This window comes from Erythrolamprus reginae, chromosome 5 (genome assembly GCF_031021105.1).
Source record: "Erythrolamprus reginae isolate rEryReg1 chromosome 5, rEryReg1.hap1, whole genome shotgun sequence".
Lineage (NCBI taxonomy): Eukaryota > Metazoa > Chordata > Lepidosauria > Squamata > Dipsadidae > Erythrolamprus > Erythrolamprus reginae.
In genome coordinates, this window is record NC_091954.1 from 45,726,785 (window position 1) to 45,751,661 (window position 24,877).

The 24,877-nt window shown below is 43.8% G+C and overlaps 1 protein-coding gene across 1 annotated transcript in view; it reads right to left on the bottom strand.

Moving 5' to 3' along the window:
* The window catches only part of NPS (neuropeptide S), a 79,203-nt gene extending 72,471 nt beyond the window's left edge, over nt 1-6,732 (bottom strand). Inside the window, 1 exon segment of the mRNA XM_070754211.1 lies at nt 6,674-6,732. Coding sequence (XP_070610312.1) covers nt 6,674-6,732 — 59 coding nt within the window.
* Nucleotides 6,733-24,877: the final 18,145 nt, after the last annotated feature.

Here is a 24,877-nt window from a genome sequence, read left to right on the forward strand (position 1 = left end):
TTATTAACTTATTTTCACTTAACGCTTAGAAAGGAAATTTACCTGAAAATGATTCAAATTATATGAGGACATCAAAAAAGAAAGTTTTGCAATTTGCCTTTCCCTTGGGTAACAATATGGGAGCTCATGTTGATGGTTTCTTAGTCAAGTATTCTTTGTTTCTGAAGCAAAGCTCTCTGTTTATTACTAGACTCAAGATATACCACATTATTTCACTAAAAGCACATTGCTAATATATGCTTTATTCTCTTTTTAGCCACCTCCGTTCTTGCCTGAAGATCCTTTTCTTCCATTCCATCATTTTCTCTTAAAATGAAAGGAAGATGAATACAGAGTTAGTCCATTACAGGTAAATTATCACATTATAGCGAGGTACACTTTTTTACTACTCAATTGTTTTATCACAGAAATAAAATACTACAAGCATATTGAGTAATTGCTTCTACAATATAGACACTAGCTGAAGCCATATCTTTAGCTATTTAAAAAAATCACTTAATGAACTCCACCTTGCGAACAATTTAAGTAGTCTAGGTTTTAATAGATTTTGAAATAAAAAGCTGAGAATGGATTAGGAATCTTTTTCAAGTATAGGTAATAAAAGGGCTTTCTGTGCTTTCTTGAAACATGGCTAGATTATTTTTGGGGGCAGGAGTGCATTGGTACTATTCTTTATAATAAGCATATCAAGAATATTTTTGAAAAAACGATCAAAAGGATACTTATCCATCAAATACATCTACTCATAAGAAGAGCCATCCCTTTCCCTTGACCCTCAACAAATGGTACTCAAGAGAATCCTGCCTGCCTCAACCAACATAGAGACTGCACATGGACATCCATTTCAATAACCACCAATACACTTGGCATCCATGAATCTGTCTAATCCTGCCTTGAAGCTATCAAGGCTGACAGCTGTCATGACCTCTTCTGGAAGTGAATTCCATAAACCAACGACCCTCTGGGTGAAGAAATATTTCCCTTTATTTCTCCTATGAGCTTTAGGGAGTGCCCCCTCATTCTAGTATTGTGTGATAGAGAAAAGAATTTTTCTCTATCCACTTTTTCTATCCCATGCATGATTTTATACACTTAGATCAAATCACCCCTTAAACGCCGTCTTTCAAGGCTGAAGAGACCAAGGTGTTGCAACCTGGTTTCATAAGGGAGGTGCTTCATTTCCTTGATCATACTTGTTGCCCTTTTTTGCACCTTTTCCAGTTCTACTCCTAGCAAAGATGTAAACCAACTGACTCACAAACAAATACAAACAAAAATCATTTTAGTACTTTTTTCCCTTGACAAACCAGTTTCTGATTGAACACCACACTTGAAGAGGAGTATTATAGGTAATAATCCCATTTTAGATGCTTTTTCCTTTTAGAATTTTTTCCCTAACATTCAGGTAGAGGCTTCCCTCCTTCCTCCAATAATTTAACCCTGGTGTTCTGCTCAAAAACACACCCTAATGTTCTGTTCCCGGGTCTATTTGACCCAGACCGCAAATTGTTCATTTTAGGTACTTATATTTGGTCTTTTTGAAAGCTTTTTTCACTTGGAAACAGGTTTGAACATTTCTGCACACATTGAAAGGAAAATTGAAATGGAAAAAATAATACTTATTGGTTTATTTTGCTGATAAAATGCGCCTCCCCATTTTTGTGAAATGTTTTTCAATTTATAGATAGTTTGCTTGCAAATTGCATTCTATTTTACTAAAGTTGGTGTGGGATTGGTAGCCTCAACATTTCTGAACATAATGATATGAAAATTGAACTGAAAAAAAAATGATGCTTATTTGTTTATTTTGCACATAAAAGTCTTCCCTCCCCATTGTTTTCAATTATTTCAATTTATATAAAAATTATGCTGTTAATTTCAAAATTACATACTTGTTTTTAGTAAAATGGATTTCTTTCATAAAATTAGTTGTCTGGCTATCATGTGCTTGCTTTTCAAAAGGATATTCCAAATATTTCTAGCCAAATATATATAAAAAGTGAAAATAATAGCACACAGCAAGGCCAAGGGGGGTGGCCATTTTGTAACCAAAATAAACAAATAAGCATCATTTTTTTCAGTTCATTTCTATTTCTTTTATGATCAGGTATGTTCAATTTAGTATATCAAAAATTTTGGAGGGAAATTCCTTAGAGATTTGTAGCCCAAAAATATATAAACTGACACAAAATGCTCAAAAAATGGGGGGGGGGCCTTTTTGATCAAAATAAAAGTATAAGCATCATTTATTTCAGTTCAATTTTCATATCATTATGTTCAAAAATGTTCAAACTAGTTTCCCAGTGAAAAATGTTTTCAAAAAGACCAAATTTAAGTACCTAAAAAAAATCTTTTTGGTCCAGGCCATATGCCACCCGAAACAGACTCAACGTGAGTTTTTTTGCCTAGAAAAAAGTTAGCCCCAACCCCCAAAAAATATTTTTATGATTATCAGCAATATTAAATTGAGTAAATCAATGCCTAAGATATTAAAAATATTTCGGATTTGGAGCCTAAAAGAAATTTAAAGTGAAAATGGTTGCAAGTAGCTGGGGGGGGGAACTACCAACCCCACACCAACTTTAGTAAAATTGAATGCATTTTGCAGGCTAAACTATCTATAAATTGAAAAAACAGTTCACAAAAAAAGGGGGCTGCCTTTTATGATCAAAATAAACCAATAAGCATTATTTTTTCAGTTCAATTTTCATATCAGAAATGTTCAGACTACTTTCCAACTGAAAAAGGTTTTCAAATTGACCCAACATAAGCACTTCAAATGAAGAATTCTTGGTCCGGGTCAGGGTGACCTGGGAACAGAACTTTAGGGACTTTTTTTCAGCAAGAAAGAAGCCCCCCACCCCCAAAAAATTATCATAGAGAGAACCCCTGAAATGATGCAACGTCATGAAATTTCAAATTTCAGATATGCAGGGAAAATTTTTTACAGGGTCTCAAACTTTGCTTTCGGGTCTCACAGACCCAAACAGAACAGCAGGGTAGGTATTCTGCTCTCCACTTCAAAATAATAGAGGACAACTTTTAACTTCTTCCACTCTCAGGGATTTAAAATATATTATCATAGGCATATGCACAATTGAACATGAAACAGCACATTTAGGGTGGCTTTTGCCCATGTGATTCTTGGTTTGAAATTCCATGTACAAAAAGAAACATGCTGTTTGTAGTCGATATGGGTCACCGCATGACTGAATAAACTGTATATATATATATGTGATTACAAGAATGGAATTTGGCACAGAGAAACCAGACAGAAGAATATTTTACACTTCTTTATTAGTTACATTTACAATAGATTTTCAATAAGATGCAGGCTTTAAGTGAGCATTGGTTGTCTTCTTAAATCTCTCTCCCAAAGACTATTCCTCCCTGACTCTCCTCTTAAATGCTTACTTTTCTCCCTGTTCACTATGTCTATCTCCTATTTCTGGAATTACCAAGGGAGAATAAAAGGAAGGAATATACTGGATTTACAAATACAGTGATACCTCATCTTACAAACGCCTCATCATACAAACTTTTCGAGATACAAACTTTTCGAGATACAAACCTGGGCTTTAAGATTTTTTTGCCTCTTCTTACAAACTATTTTCACCTTACAAACCCACCGCCGCGGCTGGGATGCCCCACCTCCGGACTTCCGTTGCCAGCGAAGCACCCATTTCTGCACTGCTGGGATTCTTCTGAGGCTCCCGTCCATGGAAACCCCACCTCTGGACTTCCGTTGCCAGCGAAGCACTTGTTTTTGTGATGCTGGGATTCCCCTGCTGGGATTCCCCTGCAGCACCGCAAAAACACAGAAGTCCGGAGGTGGGGTTTCCTATGGAGGGGAACCTCAGGGGAATCCCAGCAGCGCAAAAACGGGCGCTTTGGCTGGCAAAAGGGGTGAATTTTGGGCTTGCACGCATTAATCGCTTTTCCATTGATTCCTATGGGAAACATTGTTTCGTCTTACAAACTTTTCATCTTAAGAACCTCGTCCCGGAACCAATTAAGTTTGTAAGACAAGGTATCACTCTAAGTGTTTTTCATCAATTTTATTTGAATCCGTTCAGTCGATCTTCATCAGCATCTCCTAATCTTTCTACAGAGACTAGAGTTTCTCCAAAAACTCTGACTCTATCTGTATCTATAAGCAGTGGTTTCCCACTTTCCAGTCTTGGTTCAAGATAATGTTTCTTTGGGACTTTGCTTCTTTTTCTCCAGTGAAACCATCTATCGACTTTTCTTCTCTTACTGTGAGTTAGGAAATCAACAATTGTTCCATATACTTGTGTCAACATAACCCTCCAACTTTGCCTCCAGCCATTCTCTGCTACAGGACTATAGTTTAATTATATTGTTGTGGTTGTCATCTTGACTTTTTTGACTTTATCCTTCAGGTAGCCCATTTTCTTCCTCATCTTGCCAAAATGGCATCTCTCTTTCCAGTTGCATTGTGAGTCACTCTTCAGAACAGTAGTGAGCTGTTCCATGGACGGACCGGTGCACAGTCCCGGTTGGAAAAATCAGGATGTGCATGCAGCCTTGCATACCCGATGCATGCACACATGCTTCTGTCTGAGATTTAGCTTCTGCATATGTGCCGGAAGTAAAATTTCACATGTGGAAGCTCGCATGAGTGCGATTTTGGTGATTTTTCAGTGATTCTTTGTTTCTGCAGGTGCGTGGAAGCAAAATTGCCAGCGAAAATCACCAAAATCTCACTTGTGCAAGTGTCCTCACGTGAGATTTTGCTTCTGGCACATGTGCAGAAGCCAAATCTTGTGCTGACACGTGCCCACCTGCCCACCACCCCCGTATGCGCCTGGGCCAGCCTCTGGAAACACACTGGTAGTACTGGGGACACGCAGCACTTCACTGCTTCAGAAGTATAATACTTTCTTATTATTCTTTTCCGTATAAAAATACTTGTTTTAATACCTTTCAGGTATAATGTTAAGAAAATAAAGCATTTCAGAAAATAGACAACTTTTTGTGAACATTCTTCAACCAATTCTTAAGCAATAGCACTGTTAAAACATTAGAAAAGTATCTCAGACTTTCCCCATTTTCTCCCTGCAAATATCTTCATGAATGAAAAAGATCCTGTTGGGTTTGAAACTCTCAGTCTGGCAATTAACAGAATGGGGGGGGGGGGGAAACAATTACTAATGTCATGTGGAAGATGGTGAAAACCAGTGCCTATTCTTTTCTTTTTTTAAAAAAACCCCAATTATTAGTATGTTGTCATTATTTACTCAGAACCATTACCTGGATCTCAAATTATCCAGGAAAGGAGATTATCAGCATCCTTAAATTAGTTTGCAGTGCTCCACTCTCATAATCTAAATCAATTTATTGATCCTGCACTGTTATTCCAACAGTAGTTATGAATCCCACTGTGTAATCTGCAATCTGTTGGAGGTGGATTATAGAAACAAAGAAGCAAGTGCCTCATAAATATGATTTGAGAAAGAAGGAAAAACACGCTTCCATCCACATATTTTCCTTATTTTGTGTTTTTACGTGCACACGTGTACATGCACACATTGGTATGTGTGGTCTCCGCTCACTTCCAATTATATTATTCCATCAGCTAAGGCCTGTTGTCAGCTAGAAACAAAGAGCACCAGAGGGAAGCAAAAGTAAGAAATAAAGCAAGTTCTAACCGGTGAAATTGTTTCTGGTACAGTAATGGCCTGAAGTAAAGGAAAACTTCTTACTGAAGTTAAAGTAATTATGCACTCGCTAGTCCTATCTAAATCCCAGAGGAACACTGGCAATGCTGGCTTATTCCTATTAAAAATCAGTGCTCTCTTATAAATTACCTGTTACTTTGAAATTACAGTAGTTGTGGAGACATCCCTTTCCTGACCTGAAAGTAAGCCATCATTTGTGCAGAGACTAATTCCACAGGAAAGCCTACAAACCAGAGCTGGCTTCTGGTCTTCTTCATTGCTGGTTTGCTCCTTGACACTCTGTGCAGGCACACGCATGCATGCACAGTTGTAAAAATCAGTATCTGTGCCTGCACATGAGCATGCACAGAAGCAAAAAAGCAAGTTGGCAGCATCCATGGCGCTGCCAAGAGAAGTGGTTCGAGACATGGAAGGCCTGGGTCCAGATGCCAAGTTACTATCAGTTCCATAGTAACTGGTCCGAAATGGAAACAACAAGGGGTGGGCCGGACCCGGAATGAAGGGAACGCGGTTCCGGTGGTGGTAAGGTACCGTGTAGACTAGCTCTGGTAATGCTGCCAGGCGTGCATGCCAACCGGCACTTCCCTGGGCTCCGCCTGGCCTGCCCTGCTGCGAGCTCTGTCTTCCCCCACTGCAAATCCCTCACCCCTCACTCGCCTTTTTTGCCAGCTCACCACCACCACCCGCGCTATCACCATTCACCCTGCCACCTGCGCTCGTGCCAGCTCCCCATCACTACCCGCGCTGCTACCGTTTGACCCTGCCATGCATGCTCTTGCCAGCTTCTGCCACTGACCATGCTTATGCTGGCTCCCCACCACCACCACCTGGACTACCACTGTTCGACCCTGCCATGCGCACTCACACCGGCTCTGCCTGCACTTGTGCTGGCTCCCCCCCCCAACGCCCATGCTACCGCCATTCACCCCAAGAGTGAAAGGCAAATGGCAGCAGCGCGGGCAGCCACTTACCTTATTTTTGTCTGTTTCTGGGTTTTTCCGCTTCTTCCCAAAATCTTGCATTCATGCATCCTCGCGTGAGATTCGGCTTCTGCGCATGCGCAAAAGTGGAACTCTGTGTGGGATGCATGCAGGATGCGCACGTGCAGGCTCCCGACTCATTCCAGTAGAGACGGGAATGGTGGCCCGCTCCTGGGAACAACCGACCTTTGCTACAAACCAAGGATGAATATCTTCTGTCCATTCAGGGGCTTTTCCTGAGACCATGTTCCTGAATTTGATGGAATCACTGTTTCTCCTCAAATTTTAACTAACCACTTATTTCTATGTTTAACTATGGGGTTTTTTTGGGTGAGCATTCGGCAATAGGAAATCCCACCCCATCCCTCAAATAAGGAACCAGTGGTTTGGTGACATTGAGACACCTCACTGTTTTAGACACAGTGATTTTTTTAAAAAAAAGTGCTGCACCTGTTTTTAACCAGAAGGAAAAGGAAGAGACATTTTGATGGGTCTGGAATTAAGGAGAAACTTCCTAACAGTGAGAACAATTAACCAGGGGAACAGCCTGCCTTCAGAAGTTGTGTGTGCTTCATCACTGGAGGTTTTTAAGAAAAGACTGAACAGCCACTTGAGTCAAATTGTATAGGGTCTCCTGCTTGATCAAGGGGTTGGACCAGAAGAGCTCTAAAGTCCCTTCCAGATCTATTCTGATTGGTTGATTAAGTGAGTGAGTGATTGAGTGAGTAAGGAGGACACCATTTTGATATCCCTATGCTGGTCTATGATTGTAATAAAAAAATTTTTTTTTTACTTAACATGACAAAAAATAAGGTAGGGCTTGAATTGCAGGATCATGATACCACAGATGCGCCTTATTAAAATTATATATAGTGAACTCAATTTGTTTAACTGATATAAGATTTTCTGAGGAAAAGCATGCTGAAGTAGATAACAATGTCTATCAAACGTAATAATTATCCCTGTTTCTATGTTGAGTTTTAGGCCAATAAACAGGATAAAATTTTAGCACAGAATATTTTCTTCTATTTATTGTGAACAAAAATGTAGAAATGTGGTAAACACTAAAAATTATAACCCTAAATTAATATGCAGCTTTAAAGGTTTTGGCCATACTAGCATGCTGGAGTTTCCGGAGAGGGGCGGCATATAAATCTAATAAATAATAATAATAATAATGCTTCATCAGATTTTTATCTTCTTTTCTTCTGCCTATTTATTTAGATATTTTCTATTGCAAAACACTGAAGAATTGCCCTTATGGCCAAGGACAAATAAATCAGGGAAAGGAAAAGACTAATATTTCATCTGCATGGGAAATTGTAGATGTACCTGGCATAGAACTACAACTTAGGTGGTTTTTTTAATGTGTACTTGGATACTTTGGTACTTTATTTTCATTACTAATACATGATTTAAACCTGGGGTTCATATCCATGGATTGCATGCCTCCTCCCAATATCTTTTGCGATCCACAAAGCACTCCGAGATTGTGCTACTAAATTGTGGTTACAACATGTCCCCTTTTCCATGGCACTATTTTTCTCGATTCTATCATGTCTGTCAGTCATGATGAGAATTCTGAGTAGGCTGAACCATTGCTTAGCCTTTTTCATACTGTCTGCACTTTCAGAAGCTCTGAGTTTCAGAAATGATCAGAAGCTTTTTAAATCCAGGATCAGCAGCAATTTTCATCCTTCCGAACATTTCAATTGGAGTATAGACAGGTGAGGGGAAAAATAACTCTTATATTAGAACCTTGTAAAGATGTCTATTGATTTTTCAAAGTATTTGAAACTGACTATAAACCAGTCTTATACGTGCAATATGACCTATCTTTAAATAGCAGCATGCAGCAGTTCTGCCAGGGCAGCCTTATGTGGTAAGAAGTAGTGGTAAAAATTGAGCCAGCCCAAGAATGCTTTAAGCTCCCCCTTAGATTTGGGGGGGGGGCTTGCTGGTTTGCCCTTAACTTTCTTCAGATGGGTGGATTCCGGCAGCGCTATGTGGAAACCCAGGAATTCTGTGGATTCCACACCGATCTGGCACTTTTGGCCTGTTGGAGTACTGCATGGAGATGTTTCAGTTAGAGTCATCTAAAGGTCAGTTTCACTTTAGCAGGGTAAAGTTAACAATTAGGGTCATCTAAAGGTTAATTTCATTTTAGCAGGACTTTACACAATTATATAAATTCAATACATAGCAGCATACACAGTAATGGGCAGCCAAAATTTTTACTGCCGATGTGGGTGTGGCTTATTTTGTGGGCATGGCTTAATGGTCATGTTACTGGGTAGGAGTGGCTTGCCGACCATGTGACCAGGTGAGAGTGGCTTGAATGATCATCATCATTCAAGTGAACTGTTAAGTCCTCAACTTACAATCTTACCAGTGTCGCTCGCTGGGCTGAAAATTTGCCTCACGTTTCCCGTGCTCTCTTTCCTGGGTCGTCTCCCCACCTCAGGTTGGGTAGCTAGGCAAATGAGTGCTGCCAGAGGCATAAATGCTGCCAGTGCTGCTTCCAACCACGACTTCTTGCATCTCAGGTGGGAGGTGTTCATGTGAGGCTGGAGGGGAGCCAGGCAGGAGAGAGGGAAGCTCGTCCGAGGCCAGGAAGGAAGGAAGAGAAAAAAAGCAAGGAGTGCAGACGCAGCAGCAGCAGGGAAAAAAAAGGAGAGCCAAGGCAAGACCAGTAATCCAGGAAGTGACAGCCACCGATCAGCTGGAACTTCTGAGCACACATCTTCATTTCCACTGGTGGAACTATATTCTATCCCGTCCTGCCTGCTGCCCACCCCTGAGCATACATAATACTTTCTTCTATTTTTGACACAATACCAATAATCCTCTGAGGTGACAACAGCTGAGAGAGAGAGAGAGAGAGACTGGCTCAAAATTTCTGCAGTAGCTTCCATGCTAAGGAAAAACTAAAGTTCATAGCCTCCCTTAAGTACTATCCTAAATTTGCTCTCCTGAAATATAAATCTTTAAAATAGTAAGTATTCCATCCACCCCATCCACTCTGTTGCTTCATACCTTGCTGCCTTTCAAACCATCTTTGCTCCTATCATAGCCATAGTTATGTTTTTTAATTATTTAAATGTATTTATAATCCCCACAAGTTTAACCTTATACAGCATCTTTTCCTCTAATTTTCCCCCAACAACCACATTCATATGGGCTAGGTTGCACTGAAAGTGTGTGAGATCTGCTTAAATTGGTGACCGTAAGTAGGATTTCATAAAGGACGCTGGATTTTGGTCTCCTGATTCTATTTCAACAACTTTTCACTTCTTTTTTCTTAGGATTTCATCATCCAGCCACAAATACCCGGCCAACGGTTTAACTGTCGGCCGGAGTTGCCTCAGGGGCGGGGGGCGCCGATGAATCAGCTCTTTCGAGCTGCGAACTTCCGGGTTCTTCGGAAACCGGAAGTTCGGGTTTTGGCAGCGTGCCAATGAGAGCGCGCTGCCGGCTGGCTAAGACGGGCCCACAGATCGCCCTATTTAAAGGGTGATCTGCAAAAGTGCCCGCATTGTTTGTCCTTTTGCAAACAAGGCAAACAGCTTTGCAAACAGCCTGCTTTCGGTGCCGGCTGTGTCGGACGGCGATCGGCGGCGGCGGCGGCAGCGGATCGCTTCTGTGGGAGGACGGGGCCTATCGAGGCCTTGGCAGGTTACAGGGTCCGGGGTTTGCGGGGCCCTGACTCGTTTATTTCTTTGTTTTTACAGCGGAGAGTAGGGTAGCCTACTCTCCAGGGGGGTGGGGGTAGGTCGCGGCAGGGCCCGAAGGCCTCACCTGGTAGGCAGTCGCTGATTCAGAGGCTTTTGCCTCTGAGTCTTGGTTCAGGAATTTTGTTTTTTTTTGCTGGTTACTTCTGTTTTGGTTTTGGGAAAGGTTGGTGCCCGGGGTAAAGGGGTAGGCCCCTTCCCCCGGGGGTGGAAAGCTAGCCCACCCACCCCAGCCTAGAACCCTCCGAAGGGGTGGACAACCCCCTCCCTTTTTTAGTTAGGGGGCATAGGGGTTTTTGGGTTTTGTGAGGCCAGTGGGCCTTGTTTTGGGGGGGGTGGGATTAGGTAGGGTGACCTAGTGGTTCCCTACGGTCCCAGGGGCTCCCATTAAGAGGCCACGCCTTGGTAGGCTTGGGCTTCCCTTGGGTGGGGTTTGCCCAGGGTTTTAGGACCTCAGTACCTCCCATCCGGGTGGCTGAGGGGGAATAGGCCCAATTTTGGGGTTTATTTTTGTATTCGGTTTGTGATTGGGTGGCCTGTTTAATATGGGCCCCAGGAAGCGCATAGCCAATCAGGCTCCGCAGGGCCCTCGCTCTCGGAGGGCCAGGGTCCCATCTTTACGGGCTAGGGAGGCAGGGGTTGTAGTTCCTACCCCCCAGGTGCCACCCCCTCCTGCCGCCCAGGCCCCTCGAGGCCAGGAACCTGTGGTATCTGCTCAATCGTTCTCTGCTCTCTTAGATCGCCTGGACCACATGGACGCCCGCTGGGAAGCCGCCTTCGGGGCACGCAGTGGATCCGGGCCCTCAGCGGCGTTGGGAGCCCCTCCTGTCGCTGGGCATGCACAAGAAGCTCCGGACCAGAGCGACCCTGTGGCACGGGATGCCAGTTCTGCGTCCGGGGCCCTCAGGGCCCCATTGGATGGCAGGGGTGAGTATCTTTCCATCGCACCCGCACCGGTTGTTCAGGGGTTACCCACCTTAACCCCCCCGGCAGGACCAGCCGGCTTGGGCCCTCCTTTGGGGTCCAGCACGCCCATGGTCTGCTCCCAGGTTTGGGGGGCGACCGCACCACTGGCTTTGGTTCCAGCCGGGGCGCCAGTGGTGAACACGGGGTCTTTGCTTAGCACGACTGGGGTGGCAGGGGTCCATGTAGCCCCCCCGGGGGTGGGTGGTTCTGTGGTTTTGCCTGGATTAGCCAGCCTTACGGCGGCCATGTCTTCTGCGGGGTTGGCCAATAACAGCGTGGCCACCTCGACCGACCCCATGGCGGCTGCCATGGGGGCGGTACCTGTGGGCCTTCCCTCGACTCCTTTAGGGTATCATTTGCACCCCTCAATTAGAGATAAGATTTGGAGGGGGGAATATATTGATCTCTATACCCTATTAAATAGGGAAGTTCCCAAAAAGGAAAGGGATGAGGAGGCCCGTACCGATTGGGCCAAGAAGGTCAAGGTACCTAGGTCTTTCAGGTCTTGGCTTTACGCCTTCCTGACCTATGCAACCGTTATCATACAGAAGGAGCCGGGCAGGGCCACGGCGCTCCTTAAGTACATTGACCTCATTGCCATGGCGCACTTCGAGGTCAAAGGGGATGCCTGGCAGAACTACGATGAGGCGTTCCGGATGAGGGTGGCGTTTGACCCTTCTCTGCCCTGGGATCGGGAGGTGCCCGATCTATGGTTTCAGGCGACCCGCAAGAGCGGGTCGGGTCAAAGGACCGATAGTGGTCATTTAATGGAGGAGGAGCCAGCTGCGCCACGCACGGTTGCGGGGCAGGGTGTTCGAACCACCCCGCTTTGTTTTGAGTACGGCGCCAAGGGCTCTTGCGCTCGCTCCTCCTGTAAGTTCCGACATGCCTGCGGGAAGTGCAGAGGTTCCCATGCCACGCACATGTGCCCGCGTCCCGGGAAAAACAGGAACGGCAGGGACAAGAACAGGCCCGCCGTTCCTGCGACTCAAGGGCCCCAGTCCGGTCAGGCTTGAGCGCTTGACTGAACTCTTGCGGGGATATTGCCCGCCCGAGAGGGCGGCTGCTATCCTGCAGGGCTTTAGTGAAGGCTTCAGAATTCCGTATCAGGGTCCCCGTAGGGCCTTTATGGCAAAGAATTTGAGGTCACTTCAAGGTAATGAGGAGTTGGTTAGGATAAAGATTAAGAAGGAGGTAGACGAAGGGAGGGTCCTGGGCCCCTTTCCCTCCCCTCCCATCCCGAATTTAAGGGTATCCCCCCTTGGGGTGGTACCCAAGAAAGCCCAAGGTGAGTACCGGTTGATTCACCATCTTTCTTTCCCCCGGGGGGAGTCGGTGAATGACTTCATTCCGGAGGAGCTGTGTTCAGTCCGCTACGCCTCGTTCGACGCGGCAGTAGCTATGGTCCGGGCTTGCGGGGTCGGGGCACTAATGGGCAAGAGCGACATTAAGTCCGCTTTTAGGCTCCTGCCCATACACCCCGACGATTTCGATCTCCTGGGTTTCTGCTTTGAGGGAGGTTTTTACATGGATCGAACTCTCCCCATGGGGTGTTCGATTTCATGCGCTCTCTTTGAGAGCTTTAGCACTTTCCTCGAGTGGGCGCTCAGGAGTCGAACTGGGTCCAGGTCGGTCATCCACTATTTAGATGACTTCCTGGTGGCGGGCCCGGTGGGCACACCTCAATGCCAAGCCCTAATGGCGGCATTTGAGGGGCTATGTGCTTATTTAGGGGTGCCCCTAGCGCCAGAGAAAACAGAAGGGCCATCCTCTAGGATGTCCTTCTTAGGTATAGAGCTAGACTCCTCCACGCAGTCTTGCAGACTGCCGGAGGACAAGCTGTTGAAGATGAGGCTCAAACTGGAGGAGGTTGCCAGCCTGAAGAAGGTGACCCTCAAGCAACTCCAGGAGCTTACAGGGCTGCTTAACTTCGCCTGCCGGGTAATTGCTCCCAGTAGGGCATTTTTACGCAGACTGTATTCCGCCATGCAGGGTCTGAGCTTGCCCCATCACCATGTGCGGCTCAGTGTGGGGGCCAGAGAAGACTTGCGGGTATGGCAGACTTTCCTGGCCCATTTTAATGGGATATCCTTCTGGCGGCAAGATTTGCTTCTCCAAGCAGACTTGCAATTGCACTCCGACGCCTCGGGTTCCCTTGGCTTCGGGGTGATGCTAGGAGGGAAGTGGTGCCACTCCACATGGCCGGCCGAATGGGCTGCGGCCGGTATAGGTAGGGATCTCACATTCTTAGAATTTTTTCCCTTAGTGGTGGCGGTTGAACTGTGGGGCAGTCAGCTCGCCAATCAGGTGGTTCATTTCTGGTGTGACAACCTGGCGGTTGTCCACGTGGTAAATTCTTTGTCTTCAAAGAATGAGAGGGTAATGCACCTGGTCCGATTTTTCGTCAGTAAAGCCTTGGCTCTGAACGCACTGTTCTTGGCACGCCATGTGCCGGGGTTGGAGAACGGCGTAGCTGACGCTTTATCCCGTGGACAGCTTGCCAGGTTCCGGGCATTGGCGCCCTGGGCACAACGCACACCAGAACAGATGCCAGGACACTTATGGAGCCTGGCGGGGCTGCAGAACCATGGAGGCAAGAGGCAAATCGGGCCATTGGGCTGTCTATAGCCCCAAGCACCTGGGCTGCGCACCTCCGGTCAGGTAAGGAGTTTATGGAGCTCAGGGTTAGTAAGGGCTATAGGCAGATGTGGCCCGCACCGGTCGACCAGTTGTTAGAGCACTGCGTGCTGCTACACCAACGTGGTCTGACCGTGAAAACCATTAGGGGCAAGTTGGCAGGCCTGGCATTCATCGCCAAGGCTCAAGGGTTCCCTGACACGTGTAGTAACTTTCGGGTTAGGAGAATGTTAGAAGGGTGGTCCCGGGAACGGCCGACACCAGCGGCTGATGCCCGGCAGCCCTTATCCATATTACAGCTGTCGGCCTTAAGCCACACGTGGATCAGGCTGTGCACTTCACACTATGAAGCCTGCCTTTTCCATGCGGCAGCGACTACGCTCTTTTTCGGGGCTTTTCAGGTGAGCGAAGTTTTAGCCAGTTCTGTTCGGGACAATAGCATGCCCGCGCTCCAGCGGAGCGACGTGCAGCTACGAACTAGTGGGGTCTCCATACGCCTGCGACAGTCCAAGACGGACCAGCATGGTCGCGGTGTGGAGATTGCTTTAGCACCAACGACTGATGGTGCCATTTGCCCGGTGTCGGCTCTAACCGCTTTTTGCGCTAGTCGTGGGGAAACCCCGGGATTTTTATTTTGTCACTGTAATGGGGCCCCCTTGACTAAGTACCAATTCTGGGCGGTTACTAAGCGGGCCCTTGAACAAGTGGGCGTGGACCCCTCCAGGTTCGGCACACACTCGTTTCGTATAGGCGCGGCTACCACAGCCGCCACTGCTGGTTTGGCGGATTGCCACATTATGGCCATAGGCCGTTGGAGGTCTGCAGCCTTTCGTACATATGTCAGGCCCCCCCGATAGGGACCCATTTTGGCCGTTTTAATTTTCTGTTTGTTGTTTCAGCTGTTGCTGGTTCCCGGCCCGCAGTTTGGCTCATGGGCCACAGTTTCGTGTTTTGCTTCACAGTCTCCTGTCGGATTGCAGCTTTCCCTGGGCTCGAAGATGGATGTTGTATGGATGGGCCGCAGGGGAATGCGCTGGGAGGGGCTTTGCCCCTGTTTTTTGGACGGTGTCGATCCGAGGGTGCCCCCGAGTTGTTGGTGATCCACCTCGGGGGCAATGATCTCGGTGTTTTGAGTGGCTTGTCGGTGAGCATCCAGGCTCGCAAAGACCTTCGGGCCATCGCAGCCGCGTATCCAGGCACACGTCTTGTGTGGTCTGAGATCCTTCCCAGACTTGTCTGGCGGGATGCTGTTTCACCCAAAGCCGTTAACAAGGCCAAGGTGAGGGTCAACCAGGCCATTGGGAAGGTGGTTAGAGAGTTAGGGGGGGGTGTAGTGAAGCATCCCCATATAAAATTTGGAACCCCCTGGCTCTACCGAGCCGACGGCGTTCACCTCTCAGAGGAGGGGAACGCCATTTTCCTGTCGTACCTGCAGAGGTGCCTCCAGGAATTGGTGTAGGAGGCTGGGTGGGGGTCGGGGGGGCCAAGATTGAGATCTGACCCCCCCTCCGTGGCAGGTTTGGGGCGGAAATGGGCAATTAGATGCAACTGCGCATGCTCCTTTCAGGGCATCATTAAAGGGTGATGGACCGCCTCTCTCCAGGAACCAGAGGTTTGAGCAACGTCGGGGATTGGAGAGAGGATGTCCATGGGAATCACCGGATCCAATGTCCCACGGGGATTGGAGGGTGATCTCCTCCCAGACGCAGAGGCATGGCTAGGATCCAGGTGAAGGTGGTACCTTCACCTGGATCAGCAAGGAGTTATTGCCCAATGTTGCCAAAGAATGTTATGGTAGGAATTTCCGCCCCGTTAGTTTTGCTCTGCAGGTCCTTAGTTTGTTTTGAATTAAATATTCAAATTTATTTAGTCAAATTTATTCAAATTTATTTAAAGTTATTTAAAGTTATTTAAATATGTTAATTAATAAATGACTCTTAATTAATCCACAATCCATGTCTCAGCGTCTTTACGCCGCCTCCGGGGGCAAATACCCGGCCAACGGTTTAACCGTTGGCCGGAGTTGCCTCAGGGGCGGGGGCGACGATGAATCAGCTCTTTCGAGCTGTGAACTTCCGGGTTCTTCGGAAACCGGAAGTTCAGGTTTTGGCAGCGCGCCAATGAGAGCGCGCTGCCAGCTGGCTAAGGCGGGCCCACAGATCGCCCTATTTAAAGGGCGATCTGCAAAAGTGCCCGCACTGTTTGTCCTTTTGCAAACACCCGCCCACCCTCCGCTATCACCAGTGTGTCCTCCAGAGGTCGCCTTGGGGCCGAATAGGAATTTTTTGCGGCCTCCCCTTTAGAGGCGGCCGTTTTTTCGCCTATTCCACACTGACGGGTGCGGATTGGATTGGTTAGGGGGCATGGTGCATTTAGATAATAAATAAGCCTCCCTTTGGTCATTGGGGTTGGCAGGTTTGGGGCGGAAATGGGCAATTAGATGCAACTGCGCATGCTCCTTTCAGGGCATCATTAAAGGGTGATGGACCGCCTCTCTCCAGGAACCAGAGGTTTGAGCAACGTCGGGGATTGGAGAGAGGATGTCCATGGGAATCTTAATTAATCCACAATCCATGTCTCAGCGTCTTTACTCCGCCTCCGGGGGCAATTTTCTTAGTCCACCCCTTCTTTTCAACCCATTCACTCTTCCTTCCCAGATGTGTTTGCAGTTTGATCTCTGTACGGCCAACATTTTGTGTTTACTTTTTCTTTTTTTCCTTTAATTCTACGCTGCCTTATTCTTCAGTAAGCAGTCTATGATGTAAGGCAGCCTTTTCTCTCCACTTTTAGTTTTTAGTTGGGGGAAAGATCAAAAGCAACATGAGAAAATATTATTTTACTGAAAGAGTAGTGGAACCTTGGAACAAACTTCCAGCAGACGTGGTTGGTAAATCCACAGTAACTGAATTTAAACATGCCTGGGATAATCATAGATCCATCCTAAGATAAAATACAAAAAATAGTACAAGGGCAGACTAGATGGATCATGAGGTCTTTTTCTGCCGTCAGTCTTCTATGTTTCTGTTTCTAACCTCCTGCTGTCTAGAAGTAATGACATTGGTCTTGCTGCCTGTCAAAATTTAAAATCAAAGTGCAATACATTTGGAGGATACCAGATTGAGAAAGGCTGACATGTAAACTATGGGGTTTTTTAATGAGACTTATAGCTATTGGTAGGTGTGAACATAATAACCTTCTTACCATTGCTGAAAGGCTTATCAAATTACATATTGAAGAGGTAACTGTCTCTGGTGGCTGCTACTATGAAGCAACGAGACCATCATGCATGTTTTGATCAAAGGAGAAAAGTGGAGAGAAAGAATGGTTATATGCAGAGCAACATTTGGATGAGACCCATGAGGCTTCTGCATGTTTCATTCCTTTGAATGAAACCTCATTCTGTGTCAAGGTATCAGGGAAGGAGGGAAAACTTGTTGGTTATCAAGTTGGAAGATATTCACTCTGATCCTTCCAGCAGTAGACCTGTAATAATAATGACAAGAACATCACACAAGATCTTGTTTATAGCAAAGCCACTGTCAAAATGTTAAGATTTGCAAAACACAAACCAGGAAGCAAAGCAGATATTTACCAAACTGTATTCTTGAACTTAGAGTGAAATATAGTATACAGAGATAATAGGATTTTAACTGGATGGACAAAGTATGAATTTTTTTTTTAAAAGACATCCATCAAACACATTACAGATAGATTATTTATACATACTAGTTATTAAATTTTTCATCTCTTTGACGTGAAATAACAAAAGACCAATCAGGTAAAACCAAATTTATCTTGGTCTTGTGCTCTCTTTGCGACTAAAACAACCTTCTGGTACTCTGAGTAGAACTAGTGCATGGCTCTATTTTTTCCCCCATATAGTTTCCTTATTTTAAACATTTCTAACCTGCATTTTAGGGCAAAATCCTTTCCAAGAAGTTTCTAGGAAAAACGAAGGTCTACATCTAACAATATCAAAACAGTGCTCTTGTCTCAGTTGTTAACTTTCAATTATAATATCGGCAATAGGACTGTGCAATGCATTTGAAACTGATGTTTCTCCTGCATGCTAATCTGAGTCAGGCCTTCTCTTTCAAGTGTTGAAGGAGGCTTCTTTATATCTCATAGATGGTCTGCATGCATAGACAACATTTCTGCTGGGACCATCAGCAAAGCAAAATACTTCTGTAGATGCGCCTGGGAAGTTTTTGCAAAGGAGAGAATTGCTTTAATGCTTTGATCAGTTATCATGCAAATTTTTCAAATCTTTTGCTCAAGTTTATTTATTTATTTATTTTGTCAAGTACGTGTTTGGTAATATGCATAGATACAACATCATTTATATGCATAAGAAGGGTATAAGTAAAAGGGAACATTTGGACAAGGACAGTAGGCATGCTGGGTGCACTTATGCATGCCCCTTACTGACCGCTTAGGAACAGGGTGAGGCCAACAGTAAAGTTTTGGGGAGAAAACCATAGAGTCAGGTAGTGAGTTCCAGGCATTAACCACTCTGTTGCTGAAGTTGTATATTCTGCAGTTGTGTTTGGAGCAATTCATTTTGAGTTTGTATCTGTTGTGTTCTCATGTATTGTGGTTGAAGATGAAGTAGTCATTAACAGGAAGAATGTTTTAATGGATAATTTTATGAACTATGCTTAGGTCATGCCAAATACGATGTAGTTCTAAACCTTCTAAGCCCAGAATTTTAAGACTGGTTGCATAAGCTATTCTGTTGCGAGTAGAAGAGTGAAGGACTCTTCTCGTAAAGTATCTGTGGACATGCTCTTTTGTATTTATTTCTGATATGCAGTATGGGTTCCATACAGATGAGCTGTGTTCAAAGATTGGTCTGGCAAATGTTTTGTATGCTCTGGTTAGTAGTGTAATACTGCCAGAGAAGAAGCTATGTAAGATTAGGTTAACAATTCTTGATGCCTTTATGATGATGTTGTTGCAGTGTGCTTTGGCACTTAGATCATTTGATATAAGTATTCCAAGGTCTTTGAGAGAGTGAGGGTCATCTGCAAGGTTATATCCATCTGCAAGGTCATATTATTCAGCTTGTATTTGGTGTTCTGATTCTTTTTGCCAATGTGTAGGACAGAGCATTTGTTGGTTGAGATTTGGAGTTGCTAGATGTTCGACTATTATGACACAAAATTGAGGTATTTTTGAAGGGTAGTGGTGTTGTCAGTGGTGTTAAAAAGTTTTAAGTCATTAACACAGAGAACGCAGTTGCATAGAATGTGATCGCAAAGATCATTTATATAAAGTATAAAGAGAGTTGTTCCTAGTATGCTGCCTTGGGGTACACCACTTTTAACAGGTATGGGATTAGATAGGGCACTCCCTATTTTGACCACTTCTTGTCTGTTTGACAAATATTCAGCTAGCTAGTTATGTAGGGATCCAGACATGCCATAGGATTATAATTTCAGAAATAGTTTGTTGTGTACTACTGAGTCCAAGACTTTACCGAAATTTGTGTAAATTGCACCTATTGTTTTGCCCTGGTCACATTTTGAGGTTCATATGTTTTTTCTGTGTAGTAGTTGTAGGTTGAAGGATAATTTTTTTCCTAAAACTGAATTGCTTGCTTGAGAGTAGGTTGTTAGTTATTAAATGGAGGTTAATAGTTAATATGATTGATTCCATGACTTTGCAGGTGACACAGTATAAAGAGATTGGTCTGTAATTTTCAACTAGGCTGGGATCTCCCTTTTTGAAGATGGGGATGACCATGGCTAATAGATTTAGTAGGGAACTGGTCCTGAAGGACTTTTCAAAGATTATGCTAAGTGGTTCAGCCATAGTGATGGAGAGCCTTTTTAGTATGCACATAGTCCATCAGGTCTGATTAACAGAGATGGTTTTAGACTGCATGGTGATTTTTCAATGTTATCTTCTGTGAAATCTATTTGTGTTAAATAATCATGATTATTTGTGGTATGACTAGGAATTTTGGGCATGAGTCATTGCTGCATACAAAGACTGAGCCAAAGAATGTGTTGAAGAGGTTAGCTTCAACTGTTTTATCATTGCATTCTTTGCTGTTGGGTCCTTTTTGTGGTAGGAGGGGTCTTGAGTCCTTGAGTTTGTTGTTTAATAAACTGTAGAAGGCGTGGTTGCATTTTGTCCACAAAAGGTTTTGTTTTGTTTGCTGTGATAGTTGGAGCATTCAGACTTTATTTGATGGCATATATTTTGTAGCAGTTTTTAAAATTTGCTACATAGCCAGCTTTGTTTTTCCACCAGAGAGATTTTTTTTAAAAATTAAAGTTTCCTTATTGATATAGGTGGTTTATTTTCCTTGATCATGGTGGTACATGTAGCAAGAAGATGCTATAATGGTCATCAACAGTGTTACAGCCAGAGAATATACTATGCTGGATGGAGAATTCTGGGAGTTGGAATACACAAGTCTTAAAGTTGCTAAGCTTGAGGATCCCTGGTCTAAACTCTTATTATCTTCCATTTGCAAACTATATGCTGAACATTAAGGAAAACATGTTCAGCAAAAAACAGAAGCTATGTTGTATTTTCAAAGTTCAGTTAAAAAAATCTTTATTTCTTCATGGCTAAACCTCATTTACTATAATTATTTGAGCCTGCCTATTGAGCTTTTATTTTTATTTATTTTTTGGCTTTAAGAAACATTTTGTAAGAGTGAGAAAAGTTAAAACTCACCATCAATGCTATCACAAATAGAATGGCTGCTGTATTATTGTGAAAATGCTATTTATCCTCAAAAGCTACCCGATATCACCCCAAAAAATGGCAATTGCAAGACCCAAATTTATTTTAAATCTACCATAAAAAATGGAATGAAAGAAAATTGAAATGTCAGGGCAACTAGACCTTAGAGATAAAATGAAATGAATTAATGCTGATAGTAGTGGATAAACGGGAAAAGAAAACAACTTCAATAAACTGGAGGTGTGTGTGTGTGGGGGGGTTGTACACAATGTAGCAAAAAATGTCTCTCTTTTGTGCATCTCTTAAATGTGACACAATTTATAGTCTGACCTTGTCCAGGCTTGGAAGCTAAGCAGAATTAGGCTTGGTCAATTCTTAAATGGGACACCAGCAGGGAATAGGAGACAGGCTAGATGGCGGCAGTTGAAAAGGCATTTTGAAAGAAAGCATTGGCAATCTACTTGCCTTTTGCTGCCCAGAAAACTATATATAGGTAAGTGGAGCTGAACTCAATGTGTAGGAGACTTGACCTTAAACTAAGCAGAAAATGAAAAATGCATTGTTCTCTAATTCTACATTGGCTTTCCCCAATGTCATATCTATGTATGTATTTCCAACTAAAATGAGCACATCTGATAGATTTATGTCACCCCAGTCAATGACAGAAGCATATATCAAAGTAATATCTATTGCTTCCCACAAAATAATTGGGACTCGCAAAGAATAAGAAAACAGTCTATTTAGAGCTGAAAATAAGACCCCATAAAATAATTCAATAACATATTGGACCAACTTACACAATGCTAGAATTGAACTGGTCTTAGCATTTACAAATTTGGACAAAGCTAGGGAGAAATTTAAAAATTTAATTAAAATTTAATTAAAAGAAAATTAAAAGAAATTGTTTCATCTCTTCTCCGGTAATATCATACTACTAACCAGAGCATACAAAACTTTCGCCAGACCAATCCTCGAATAAAGCTTATCTGTCTGAAACCTACTCTGCAGTTTGGATATAAATACATTAGAAAACAACCAGAAATACTTCACAAAAAGAGCCCCCCACTCCTCCACACGCAACAAAATACCCTATGCAACCAGATTTGAAATCCTACCCTGTTTCCCCAAAAATAAGATGTACCCCGAAAGTAAGGCATGACAGAGGTTTTGCAGAATTTGCTAATATAAGGCACCCCCAAAAAATAAGGCATAGTCAAGTTTACATATGGTACGGTGGAAAAACATACATTACCATTCAAAGCTGTTCATAGCTGTAGCGTAATAATGTAGCATCCCCTGCTAGCCCCTTCCATCGCTTTGTACCGTCCAGTACAGCAGACACAGTCTGCTGCTGTCTCACCACCATTACAGTCTCCACTACAGTGCGTAGACTGTAGTTCCTCTGGTGGCCGGAAGCTGCAATAGCGGGAGTATACTGTTGTACCATATAAGTGCCGGCGTTTGTGTGTGTGTGTGCCATACTGACAGGTACCATACCGTAATCAGTGTACCATACGGTACACTTTCTTTGGGGGTGTCAACTTTTCTGCCTGTGAATTTGTCTTATTTGAGAAATATAAGGCACCCCCGAAAATAAGATGTAGCACAACTTTTGGAGCAAAAATTAATATAAGACCGTGTCTTATTTTCGGGAAAACATGGTAGGCTTAAAAAGCTTAAAAATACATTGCCTTAAATACGACATAAGCATTGTCCATAAAATCATCTGCCACAATGTCCTTCCTGTCAATGACTATTTAAGCTTCAACTACAACAACTACAACAATACACGGGCACACAACAGCTACAAACTCAGCTACAAACTCATTTGTTAAGAACCATGATGTACAACACTTAATGATTGTCATGGGGTCAAATAAGCAATGAGGAAACAATCAATATTAATAAAAAATCTTAAGGATACAAGCAGCAAGTTATAGTCATACAGTCATAAGTGGGAGGAAATAAGTGACAGGAACTTATTAACTTTGAATGGTCATTAAATGAATTGTTGTATGTGGAGGACAAACCTGTATTTCTTGTAAGCTTGATCTTCCCCAAGCCTTTAATTAAAGCAATGCTAGGTGTTTTATTAAGTTTCTAGTATATCTAAGATGCTCAAGAAATTTTACAATAGTCTTAATTAGACACTTAATACTCAAAGCAAAAATGTACAGGAAACAATAATTTTGTATTCTGATTTCCAGCAACTAGATCCAGAAATAAAATATATGCCCTTATCACCTCGAGGTTTGACTACTCTATATGGGGCTACCTTTGAAGAGCGTTTGGAAACTATAAATTATGCACAATGCAGCCACGTGAGCAGTCATGGGCCTCCCAAGGTATGTCCATGTTTCTTCAGCACTCTATGGACTGCATTGGCTGCCAATTGGTTTCCGGACACAATTCAAAGTGGTTATGACCTATAAAGCCCTACATGTTATTGGACCAGATTACTTGCAGGACTATCTCCTGCCATGTGAATCCTAGCAACTATAGGTCCCATATAGTCGGCCTTCCCTAGGTCCCGTCAACTAGACAATGTATCTTGGCAAGGCCAAGGGGAAAAGCCTTCTCTGGGGGGCGGCCCTCTGGAATCAGCTTCCCCTGGAAATTTGTACTGCCCACACCCTCCTCCCCTTCTGCAAGAATTTGAAAACCTATTTATGCCGTCAGGCTTGGAGTCACTAGACCCTAGTCTCTGGCCAACATGTATGTTGTTTGTATGTTGTCTCAATCTGAATGAATGATTTTTAATGTTTTAAGGTTTTTAGAATGGTTTTTAGATTAGTTATTTATATTAATTGGATTTCAGGTGTTTCATTGTATATTGTTTTTTAATATGTTGTGAGCTGCCTCGAGTCCTCAGAGAGGGGCAGCATACAAGTCAAATAAACAAAGAAATAAACAGACAGGCAGACAGACAAACAAACAAACAAACATCTTCACAACCAGGTGTTCTCAACAGGTTGCATTTGTCACCATTAGCAATCATTTGAAGTTATAACAGACCTACTATGATCCAATTTTAAAGAGCTCACAACTGTTTCATCTTCAGTCATTTGATTACATTTTGGTTCTTGACAGATGGCTCACATTTATGACTGTCTGTATTGTTTTCTTTCACATCACCATGATATACAATTTCCCCCCCCCTGGAAACCCATTTTTGTTTCCAGTTTCTGGGGAGAACCACCCATTGAGTATAATGTATGCCAACCCACGAAGCATTCCTGACCTGCACTCAAGTTGCCATAAACAGCGGGATGTAGAATCGAGTCTCGCAGCTGCAGTGGGGCAACTTCAGCTTCACAGCCTCGGTCAAAACAAAGCACATTCCAGCCAGAAAATGTCAAGACCATCTCCACAAAGTTCCACAGTGGCTGGAGGGAGGGACTTATACAACCCACAAAATTGCTTCCTTGAAGAATGTGACTGGTGAAACATCTTGGGGGAGGGTAGTATACAAAGATATAACAACATGATATTGGTACTAATAATAGAGAAACATTAGGACAAGGACAATAGACATGTGGTGTATTCATGCACGTCCCTTACTGACCTCTTAGGAATTGGGTGAGATCAACAGTGCATAGTCTAAGGGTAAAGTTTTGGGGGTTTGGTGATGATACTACAGAGTCAGGAAGTGAATTCCATGCATAAACTACTTGATTGCTAAAGTCGTATTTCCTACAGTTGAGTTTGAAGCTGTTTTCTTTTATGTACGCTGAGAGCATATGCACCAAAACAAATTCCTTGTTTGTCCAATCACACTTAGCCAATAAAAATTCTATTCTATTCTATTCTGTTGTGTTACAAAGGTACTGAAAAATGTGATTTAGGACTTTTTTTCACACTTAAGACCACTGTAGCATCCCTATGGTCATATGATCGGAAACTTCAGATCGTACAGAATGCAGCTGCAAGAGCAATCATGGGCTTCCCAAGATATGCCCATGTTACACCAACACTCCGCAGTCTGCATTGGTTGCCGATCAATTTCCGGTCACAATTCAAAGTGTTGGTTATGACCTATAAAGCCCTTCATGGCATCGGACCAGAATATCTCCGGGACCGCCTTCTGCCGCACGAATCCCAGCGACCGGTTAGGTCCTACAGAGTTGGCCTTCTCCGGGTCCCATCGACTAAGCAATGTCGT